This window comes from Eurosta solidaginis, chromosome 2, assembly GCF_040869045.1.
Source record: "Eurosta solidaginis isolate ZX-2024a chromosome 2, ASM4086904v1, whole genome shotgun sequence".
Taxonomy (NCBI): domain Eukaryota; kingdom Metazoa; phylum Arthropoda; class Insecta; order Diptera; family Tephritidae; genus Eurosta; species Eurosta solidaginis.
Window position 1 is genome coordinate 200,776,043 of NC_090320.1, and position 12,425 is coordinate 200,788,467.

At 35.8% G+C, this 12,425-nt stretch overlaps 2 protein-coding genes across 2 annotated transcripts in view; one reads left to right on the top strand and one right to left on the bottom strand.

The window, feature by feature from the left end:
• LOC137240509 (UPAR/Ly6 domain-containing protein twit) overlaps window positions 1-12,425 on the bottom strand; it is an 86,615-nt gene that overhangs the window by 29,278 nt on the left and 44,912 nt on the right. The window contains exon 2 of the mRNA XM_067766904.1: window positions 6,290-6,475. Coding sequence (XP_067623005.1) covers window positions 6,290-6,475 — 186 coding nt within the window. The remainder of the gene's footprint in view (window positions 1-6,289; window positions 6,476-12,425) is intronic.
• The window catches only part of Oseg5 (intraflagellar transport protein Oseg5), a 140,755-nt gene that overhangs the window by 27,498 nt on the left and 100,832 nt on the right, over window positions 1-12,425 (top strand). The window lies entirely within an intron of this gene.

The following is a 12,425-nucleotide window of genomic DNA, read 5'->3' on the forward strand; positions in this document are numbered from 1 at the left end:
AGATTGAAGTTTCAAACTTCACCATATACTTTCGTATATTGCACATATTGTTGCCTGAAAAAATTTATGAGATCGGTCGTATATATAGGATATATCCCCCACAACAGATTGTTCAGATAAGGAACTTTTCGTAATTACTGCCCTCATTTAAGAGCTAGAGGCTTCAAATTTCAACGAATTCTTACGTATATAGCATATATTGTTGTGTGAAAAAACATAAAGATCGGTGGTATATATAGTATATATATGGTGGTATATATAGTATATATATATAGTATATATATATATATATATATTCGCAAATTTAAGCCCCATTTTAACAGCTAGAAGCTTCAAATTTCACCGAATATTTACGTATATAGCATATATTGTTGTCTGAAAAAATCATAGAGATCGGTTGTATATATAGTATATATCTCATACAACCGATTGTTCAGATAAGAAACTTTTCGCAATTTCTACCCCATTTTAACAGCTATAAGCTTCAAATTTCACCGATTGCTTACGTATATAGCATATATTGTTGTCCGAAAAAATCATAGAGATCGGTTGTATATAGTATATATCTCATACAACCGATTGTTCAGATAAGAAACTTTTCGCAATTTCTACCCCATTTTAACAGTTATAAGCTTCAAATTTCACCGATTGCTTACGTATATAGTATGTATTGTTGCGTCAAAAAATCATAGCGATCGGTGATATATATAATATATATATGATGGTATATATAGTATATATATATAGTATATATATATTTTTTTACGATTTAGGCCCCATTTTAACAGCTAGAAGCTTCAAATTTCACCAAATTCTTACGTGTATAGCATATATTGATGTCTGAAAAAATCATTGAGATCGGTGGTATATATATTATATACTTCATATAAACTGTCATTTTGACCCCTTTTTTACGGCTAGAAGCTTCAAAATTCATCATATTTCATCAAATAGTTACGTTTACGTCATATATTTTTGAAATACGTGATTCGTAGTCATAGTTTTTACATGAAGACCACAAAAACCGTGAAGCTTTGCATCCTCACACAGATTACCTACCTATTTTTTATTTTATATTTATCTTAAAAATCGTTTAGATATGTTCAAATTTCACCAAATGCTTACGTGTATAGCAAATATTGTTGTCTGAGAAAATCATAGATACCGGTGGTATATATAGTATATATCCCATACAACCGATTGTTCAGATAAGAAACTTTGCGCAATTTCCTCCCCATTTTAACAGCTAGAAGCTTCAAATTTCACCAAATGCTTACGTGTATAGCATATATTGTTGTCTGAAAAAATCATTGAGATCGGTGGTATATATAGTATATATCCCATACAACCGATTGTTCAGATAAGAAACTTTGCGCAATTTCCTCCCCATTTTAACAGCTAGAAGCTTCAAATTTCACTATATGCCTACGTATATAGCATATATTGTTGTCTGAAAAAATCATAGAGATCGGTGGTATATATATTATATACCCCATATAAACTCTAATTTTTACCCCCTTTTTACGGCTAGAAGCTTCAAAATTCATCAAATTTCATCAAATAGTTACGTTTACGTCATATATTGTTGAAATACGTGATTCGTAGTCATAGTTTTTACACGCAAACCACAAAAAACCTGAAACTTTGCATCCTCACACAAAGTACCTACCTGTTTTTTATTTTATATTTATCTTAAAAATCGTTAAGGTATGTAGATGTCTTCACTATATATTTCTAATCTTATACATCCGATTATTCGGAGATTAAGGACGGGATAAGATTATTGTTCAGCCCCATTCATGAAAGGTATGAAGTCTTCGGCACAGCCGAAGACAGTCCCGTTCTTACTTGTTTATTTTATATTTATCTTAAAAATCGTTAAGGTATGTAGATCTGTTCACTATATATTTCTTATCTTATACATCCGATTATTCGGAGATTAAGAACGGGATAAGATTATTGTTCAGCCCCATTCATGAAAGGTATGAAGTCCCGTTCTTACTTGTTTTAATTTGAAGTTTTTCCTATTTATTGTTATAAATCCAATTGGGAAATGAAATACTATTGATATAAATGATGTATATTGGAACGATTTTCCCGAAAGAGAGAACGAAAATCGACACTGACGATGGCACAACGCCGAAACCGGTTTGTCTCAAAACTAAATTTGACAAGGGATGACGGAAAATCGTTCGAATATACATCATTTATCCACCCTGTCAACCAAACAAGATAAGTCATTGATATAAAGCTCTTTTTTGCAAAGATATAGATTATTTTATTCGTCCACGACCCTTTTAAAAATCTTTCAAAGTGGGCGTGGTCCTTAACCGATTTCGTTAATTTTTCTTCAAAGCATTCCTTATAGCAAAGGCAACATCTCTGCCGAATTTTGTTACGATAGGTTTAACGATTTTTGATTTATGAATATTAATATTTGTAAAAATGATTTTATCACAAGTGGGCGGTGCCACGCCCATTTTTATTAAGAGTCTCAGTATCAGTCCACACGTCAAATTTCAACATTCTAGGTATATTATTTACTAAATTATCAGGGTTTTTGTGTTTTCAAAAATTGTATATAGGTATATAAAAAGTGGGCGTGGTTATCATCCGATTTTGCTCATTTTCAATATCAATCTATTCTGGGTCCAGATAAGTTAGTGTACCAAATTTGGTGAAAATATCTCAATATTTACTCAAGTTATCGTGTTAACGGACAGACGGACGGACATGGCTAAGTAAATTTTTTTTTCGATACTGATGATGATAAAATAAAATAAAATAAAACAAGTAAGGAAGGTTAAGTTCGGGTGTAACCGAACATTACGTACTCAGTTGAGAGCTATGGTGACAACATAAGGGAAAATAACCATGTAGGAAAATGAACCGAGGGAAACCCTGGAATGTGTTTGTATGAGATGTGTATCAAATGAAAGGCATTAAAGAGTATTTTATGAGGGAGTGGGCCATAGTTCTATAGGTGGACGCCATTTAGGGATATAGCCATAAAAGTGGATCAGGGTTGACTCTAGAATGCGTTTGTACGATATGGGTATCAAATGAAAGGTGTTAATGAGTATTTTAAAAGGGAGTAATCCTTAGTTCCATAGGTGGACGCCGTTTCGAGATATCGCCACAAAGGTGGACCAGGGGTGACCCTAGAATTTGTTTGTACAATATGGGCATCAAACGAATGGTGTTAATGAGTGTTTTAAAAGGGAGTAATCCTTAGTTCCATAGGTGGACGCCGTTTCGAGATATCGCCATAAAGGTGGGCCAGGGGTGACCCTAGAATTTGTTTGTACAATATGGGCATCAAACGAAAGGTGCTAATGAGTATTTTAAAAGGGAGTGGGCCTTAGTTCTATAGGTGGACGCCGTTTCGAAATATCGCCATAAAGGTGGACCAGGGGTGACTCTAGAATGTGTTTGTACGATATGGGTATCAAATTAAAGGTATTAATGAGGGTTTTAAAAGGGAGTGGTGGTTGTTGTATAGGTGGTCGCATTTTCGAGATATCGCCATAAAGGTGGACCAGGGGTGACCCTAGAATTTGTTTGTACAATATGGGTATCAAAAGAAAGGTGTTAATGAGTATTTTAAAAGGGAGTAATCCTTAGTTCCATAGGTGGACGCCGTTTCGATATATCGCCATAAAGGTGGAGCAGGGGTGACCCTAGAATTTGTTTGTACAACATGGGTATCAAAAGAAAGGTGTTAATGAGTTTTTTAAAAGGGAGTAATCCTTAGTTCCATAGGTGGATGCCGTTTCGCGATATCGCCATAAAGGTGGGCCAGGGGTGACTCTAGAATTCGATTGTGCAATATGGGTATCAAACGAAAGGAGTTAATGAGTATTTTAAAAGGGAGTGGGCCTTAGTTCTATAGGTGGACGCCTTTTCGGGGTATCGCAATAAAGGTGGACCAGGGGTGACTTTAGAATGAGTTTGTACGATATGGGTATCAAATTAAAGGTATTAATGAGAGTTTTAAAAGGGAGTGGTGGTAGTTGTATATGTGAAGGCGTTTTCCAGATATCGACCAAATGTGGATCAGAGTGACCCAGAACATCATCTGTTGGATACCGCTAATTTATTTATATATGTAATACCTGCCAAGATTTTAGGGGTTTTTTATTTCGCCCTGCAGAACTTTTTCTTTTGCTTCTACTTAATATGGTAGGTGTCACAACCATTTTATAAAGTTTTTTCTAAAGTTATATTTCGCGTCAATAAAACAACCTTACCATGTTTCATCCCTTTTTTCGTATTTGGTATAGAATTATGGCATTTTTTAATTTTTCGTAATTTTCGATATTGAAAAAGTGGGTGTGATCATAGTCGGATTTCGGCCATATTTTATACCAAAATAAAGGGACTTCAGATAAGTACGTGAACTAAGTTTAGTTAAGATATATCGTTTTTGCTCAAGTTATCGTGTTAACGGCCATGCGGAAGGACAGACGGACGACTGTGTATAAAAACTGGACGTGGCATCAACCGATTTCGCCCATTTTCACAGAAAACAGTTAACGTCATAAAATCTATGCCCCTACCAAATTTCAAAAGGATTGGTTAATTTTTGTTCGACTTATGGCGTTAAAAGTATCCTAGACAAATTAAATGAAAAAGGGCTGAGCCACGCCCATTTTGAAATTTTCTTTTATTTTTGTATTTTTTTGCACCATATCATTACTGGAGTTGAATGTTGACATAATTTACTTATATACTGTAAAGATATTAAATTTTTTGTTAAAATTTTACTTAAAATTTTTTTTTTTTAAAAGTGGGCGTGGTCCTTCTCCGATTTTGCTAATTTTTATTAAGCGTACATATAGTAATAGGGGTAACGTTCCTGCCAAATTTCATCATGATATTCAACGACTGCCAAATTACAGCTTGCAAAAGTTTTAAGTTACCTTCTTTTAAAAGTGGGCGGTGCCACGCCCATTGTCCAAAATTTTACTAATTTTCTATTTTGCGTCATAAGTTCAACTCATCTACCAAGTTTCGTCGCTTCATCTGTCTTTTGTAATGAATTATCGCACTTTTTCGGTTTTTCGAAATTTTCGATATCGAAAAAGTGGGCGTGGTTATAGTCCGATATTGTTCGTTTTAAATAGCGATCTGAGATAAGTGCTCAGGAACCTACATACCAAATTTCATCAAGATACCTCAAAATTTACTAAAGTTATCGTGTTAACGGACGGACGGACATGGCTCAATCAAATTTTTTTTCGATCCAGATTATTTTGATATATGGAAGTCTATATCTATCTCGATTCCTTTATATATGCACAACCAACCGTTATCCAATCAAACTTAATATACTCTGTGAGCTCTGCTCAACTGAGTATAAAAAAACAAAAAACAAAATAAAATATATTAAATAAATTGAAATTATTAAAAAAATATAACAAAAAAAAAAAGATAAGTAATATAAAATAAAACAATATAAAAAAAAACAAAAAAATATATTGAAATAAAAATAAATAAATTTAAAAAATTTGCCAATTTTAAGTAAATAATATTAAACAAAATAAAAAAATTATGTCAACTAAATGAAATAATGAAGAACAAAAACAAATAAAGAATATTAAAACAAAATCAAAACGAAAACTTTTTCTGCATCAAGCTAATTTTCCTCAAACCTCTCGACTACTAGCATCACTTTAATTATAATTTCTGGACACGCACGCATGCGCACCTTCTCATATGTTTGTAATCAAGAAATTTTTTACTACATTGACTTTGAGAAACCATAATTTACTTCATCAGTTTGCTGACTTACGAAGCAATTTGGGCATAGCACAAATTCTATGTTTGGCTGTGCTATTGCGGGGCCAAAAAGAGGATTTGGACCTACTGGTAAATAGATAGTTATGAGATACCTTTCTTTTCCTTCAGCGTAATATACATATATCCATTACGTATGTTAATATAATGAAGATTTTTCCAGGATCACCCAAAATAAAAACGCAGAACAGAACAAAGTAATAACGACGAAGGTTTATGCTATGTGATAAATTATTTAATTCAAGTAATTATTAGATGAGTATTGATTACAATTTATGAAATATACAAGACCTATCAAAAGAAACGTGTTCACCTTAGCGAGATCTTTTAGGGAGAGAGATAACAAAAGACGGAAGAAGAATTACAAAATCCGCAATGTTTTTTATTATGACATACAAGAAACGAAATATAGTTGCCACATTGTAAGAGACAATTTAATGCTAAAAGTGAAAACCTCAACAACATACATATATCCATTTTCTGTACTCACCTTCTTGTACTAGTTTCTTACAAACGGGTCGAGCATTAACTGATTTGAAACCCGCTGAATATGAACAATTCACATAACTCCAATACCTTTGTTGATCGGAAATAAATTCGGGATCGAACGGATCATCGCAGAAGACTCCATTTGAAACATCCGTTGAACAGCGCCAGCATTTTAAAAGGGCATCAACTGTAAAGATGAAACATTAATGAGAAAAATAAAATTATACTAGTATGGGCATATGTACATATGTATGTAATGTAAAGTTCTGGCAACGTACTTGATATTTTAAATAATATAATAAAAGTAAAATAAACACAACTGTTAGTAATGAAGTAAAGTACAATAGTCATATGCCAAGGGGGCCATACTTGCGTGGATATTAAACAACATAAATTATTTTTGCCTATTTTGTTTCTTTAAATTAGACCTTGATTGTGTGCGAAATTCCGAGAATTGGCATACAATGCCTCGGAAAGCAAAGCCACGGTTCGCTGCAAATTTTTCAGTGACTTTATGAATAAAATGTATGCGTTATTTATAAAAAAAAATCGTATTTGTTGTATAGCATGTTATGTTGTAATTTTTCTGGTTATTTTTTTTTTCTTAGCAGGCAATGCTACTACAATTTTTTATTTAAAAAATTAATTCCCACCAAAAAAGCGAACCTGTACAAATCAAATGAATATATGACTTAATAAGTGAAAAGATTGCCACAATAATAAGGGAATAAATAAAATAACATAAATAATTTCCACAATGTTTTTAATGTAGAGACCAAACCAAGTTATGTTTATGCTAGTGTTTGATGAATACCACGATGGGATTCAATAGCCACCGGCTTCAGTAACCAATAATATTGTAACGCATTTAGTGAATCTCCGCTTATTTAACACCTTCTACTAACGTTCGTATCGCTAAACTGTTGAATAAATAAGTCTAATATTCAATAATGCAAAATGGCCTTTACTAAAGTACTTCACAATAACACTGATACTTCACAACCAATAGCTTGCTTAAATCAAACTGAATTGCTCATGCCTCAGCTTGTGCTGCTTTTATTTCCTCGTTCGCATACTTCTAGACGTTTCTTCTTCTAGAATTTAGTAGTTCGCTGAAGATTCCATACTTTTGTGAGTATCTCAGAAATATGCATGTGTATGTGTGAGAACTACTTTGCTGATGATTGCATGCTTTTGTGAGTATCTCTCCGCTGCTGTATGTACATATGTGTAGACATAATGATTGATTTGTTTATGTAGATACAAGTGACTGCTTAGTATCGGCTTAGAGATGATAGTATCCCTTAGTGTTGCTAAATATTTGTCACACTGCCTTCCACCTAAGTCTGATCGTCCCGATCAGAAAAATTTCCTGATCTAAACGCCGCCAGCCTTTCCAGATGAACCACTTTCATTGGTTCGTGGTTTACCAATGGTTTGTATGCGGTAAACTACATCCTTCATTCGTTTTACAACTTTGTATGGGCCTTTCCAGTTACTCTGCAATTTCGGGGACAAATCTTTTTTCCGTTGTGGGTTGCATAACACCACCAAATCTCCTTCCTGAAAACCTTCCGAATTAATTGATTTATCGTATCTGGCTTTCATCTTGTCACTTATAATATTTGTTCGTCGTTTTAACAGATCGTGTATTTCTATCAGCTCTTCTTCCAAAATACCAGTGGATTTCTTGACATTTCTCTCCGCATCGGCACCTATCCGAAACTTTAAATTAGCTGGCAGTCATTGGTCATTGCCAAAAATTACTTTTGCAGGAGTTTGGTCAGTTGTCTCATGGACTGCTGATCGGTAAGCCATCAAGAATAGTGGTATGCGGGTATCCCACTCTTTATGGAACTTGTACACTACTTTCCTTAAATGCTCCTCCAATGTTCTATTGAATGAATCGATCCACCATACCATCGGACTGAGGATGCAATGCAGTTGTCCGTGTTTTTCGAATGCCAAATGACTTACACACTTCCTGGAACACAGCTGATTCGAAATTCCTGCCTTGGTCAGAATGTAAATCCATTGGTACACCATACCTTGCAACCCAATTGTTTATAAACACTCCTGCTTCTGTTTCCGCTTATTTATTTGGGATTTGCTGAAATAATCCATAACCACCAGTACATATTTCTTTCCGCAGTTGCTAGTAGGAAATGAACCTGCGACATCCATAGCGATCCTTTCAAATGGCGCACCTGAGTTATATTGCTTCATCTGGCCATGACTTCGGGTTTTGGGCCCTTTCGCTCTGCTGCAAACCTCGCAGTTCGCAATCCACTCAGTGAACGACTGACGGCAACCAACCCAAGATAATCTCTGTTTAATGTTCTCGAGCGTCTTTGTTATTCCAAGATGACCTCCGCTTGGACCATGATACAACTCTCTGAGCACGTCAGGAATACTCTTTCTGGGAACAACTATCAGTTTCTTCTTGCATTGGCCATCTTCACTCGCCCATAGTCGATGCAAGCAACCGGACATCAATTCTAAACTGCTCCACTGTGCCCAATATGACTTCACAATGGGACTTTCGGCTGACATCTCCTCTCTATTTGGTCTTCCGTTTCGTTCGAGCCTTGCATAACATGTGACAGATCAGTATCTTCTAGCTGACACTTCCTTAGTTGTTCATTGTCCTTTTCATCTGTACGTGTTATAGTCATTAGCCGGACATCTATAATGTCTTCTTTAGCCTCGGCCTTTGAACAGTGCTTGCATTCCAAACTAAATGGTCTTCGTGACATTGCATCAGCATTTCCACGGGTACTACGTTTTCGATGCTCAAAGGAAAACTCATAGCTTTGTAGTCGCTCGATCCACCGTGCCATTTGTCCTTCTGGATTACTCTACCAATGCCAACAGCTCTCTCCGTGTAACGCAATAGGTCCTCTCTGGTTTCCGAATTGAACGGCTGTAATATGCAACTACCTTCTCCTGTCCATCGACCAGTTGTGATAAAACGCCTCCTATAGCATATCCACTCGCATCTGTATCTAGAATAAATGTTGCTCCTGGAATCGGATATGCCAACATTGGGGCAGTGCACAAACGCTCCTTCAATGTTTGGAAAGCCACCTCTTGCTTCTTCTTCCATTCAAAAGCTTTATTTTTATACTCAGTTGAGCAGAGCTCACAGAGTATATTAACTTTGATTGCATAACGGTTGGTTGTACAGGTATAAAAGAATCGAGATAGATATAGACTTCCATATATCAAAATCATCAGTATCGAAAAAGAATTCGATTGAGCCATGTCCGTCCGTCCGTCCGTCTGTCCGTTAACACGATAACTTGAGTAAATTTTGAGGTATCTTGATGAAATTTGGTACGTATATATGTTCCTGGGCACTCATCTCAGATCGCTATTTAAAATGAACGATATCGGACAATAACCACGCCAACTTTCTCGATATCGAAAATTTCGAAAAATCGAAAAAGTGCGATAATTCATTACCAAATACGCATTAAGCGATGAAACTTGGTAGGTGAGTTGAGCTTATGACGCAGAATAGAAAACTAGTAAAATTTTGGACAATGGGTGTGGCACCGCCCACTTTTAAATGAAGGTAATTTAGAAGTTTTGCCAGCTGTAATTTGGCAGTCGTTGATGATATCATGATGAAGTTTGGCAGGAACGTTACTCTTATTACTTTATGTCTGCTTAATAAAAATTAGCAAAATCGGAGAACGACCACGCCCACTTTTTTTAAAAAATTTTTTTTAAATTCAAATTTTAAAAGAAAAGTTAATATCTTTACAGCATATAAGTAAATTATGCCAAAATTCAACTCCAGTAATGATATGGTGCAACAAAATACAAAAATAAAAGAAAATTTCAAAATGGGCGTGGCTCCACCCTTTTTCATTTAATTTGTCTAGGATGCTTTTAATGCCATAAGTCGAACAAAAATTAACCAATCATTGTGAAATTTGGTAGAGGCTTAGCTCCTAGGACGATAACTGTTTTCTGTGAAAAAGGGTGAAATCGGTTGAAGCCACGCCCAGTTTTTATACACAGTCGACCGTCTGTCCTTCCGCTCGGCCTTTAACACGATAACTTGAGCAAAAATCGATATATCTTTACTAAACTCAGTTCACGTACTTATCTGAACTCACTTCGTATTGGTGTAAAAAATGGCCGAAATCCGACTATAACCACGCCCACTTTTTCGATATCGAAAATTACGAAAAATGAAAAAAATGCCATAATTATATACCAAATACGAAAAAAGGAACGAAACATGGTAATTGTATTGGTCTATTGACGCAAAATATAACTTTAGAAAAAACTTGGTAAAATGGGTGTGACACCTACCATATTAAGTAGAATAAAATGAAAAAGTTTTGCAGGGCGAAATCAAAAGCCCTTGGAATCTTGGAAGGAATACTGTACGTGGTATTACATATATAAATAAATTAGCGGTACCCGACAGATGATGTTCTGGATCACACTGGTCCACATTTTGGTAGATATCTGGAAAACGCCTTCACATATACAACTAAGGGCCACTCCCTTTTAAAACCCTCATTAATACCTTTAATTTGATACCCATATCGTACAAACGCATTCTAGAGTCACCCCTGGTCCACGTTTATGGCGATATCTCGAAAAGGCGTCCACATATAGAACTAAGGCCCACTCCTTTTTAAAATACTCATTAACACCTTTCATTTGATACCCATATCTTACGAAAAAATTCTAGAGTCACCCCTGGCCCACCTTTATGGCGATATTTCGAAAAGGCGTCCACCTATAGAACTAAGGTCCACGCCCTTTTAAGATACTCATTAACACCTTTCATTTGATACCCATATCGTACAAACAAATTCTAGAGTCACCCCTGGTCCACGTTTATGGCGATATCTCGAAAAGGCATCCACCTATAGAACTAAGGCCTACGCCCTTTTAAAATACTCCTTAACACCTTTCATTTTATACCCATATCGTACAAACAAATTCTAGAGTCACCCCTGGTCCACGTTTATGGCGATATCTCGAAAAGGCGTCCACACATAGAACTAAGGCCCACTCCTTTTTAAAATACTCATTAACACCTTTCTTTGATACCCATATAGTACAAACAAATTCTAGAGTCGCCCCTGGTCCACCTTTATGGCGATATTTCGAAAAGGCGTCCACCTATAGAACTAAGGCCCACGCCCTTTTAAAATACTCATTAACACCTTTCATTTGATACTCATATTGTACAAACGCATTCTAGAGTCACCCCTGGTCCACTTTTATAACGATATTCCGAAAAGGCGTCCACCTATAGAACTAAGGCCCACTCCCTTTTAAAACACTTATTAACACCTTTCGTTTGATACCCATATCGTAAAAACAAATTCTAGAGTCGCTCCTGGTCCACCTTTATGGCGATATTTCGAAAAGGCGTCCACCTATAGAACTAAGGCCCACTCCCTTTTAAAATACTCATTAACACATTTCATTTGATACCCATATAGTACAAACAAATTCTAGAGTCACCCCTGGTCCACCTTTATGGCGATATTTCGAAAAGGCGTCCACCTATAGAACTAAGGCCCACTCCTTTTTAAAATACGCATTAACACCTTTCATTTGATACCCATATCGTACAAACAAATTCTAGAGTCACCCCTGGTCCACGTTTATGGCGATATTTCGAAAAGGCGTCCACCTATAGAACTAAGGCCCACTCCTTTTTAAAATACTCCTTAACACCTTTCATTTGATACCCATATCGTACAAACAAATTCTAGAGTCACCCCTGGTCCACGTTTATGGCGATATCTCGAAAAGGCGTCCACACATAGAACTAAGGCCCACTCCTTTTTAAAATACTCATTAACACCTTTCTTTGATACCCATATAGTACAAACAAATTCTAGAGTCGCCCCTGGTCCACCTTTATGGCGATATTTCGAAAAGGCGTCCACCTATAGAACTAAGGCCCACGCCCTTTTAAAATACTCATTAACACCTTTCATTTGATACTCATATTGTACAAACGCATTCTAGAGTCACCCCTGGTCCACTTTTATAACGATATTCCGAAAAGGCGTCCACCTATAGAACTAAGGCCCACTCGCTTTTAAAACACTTATTAACACCTTTCGTTTGATACCCATATCGTAAAAACAAAT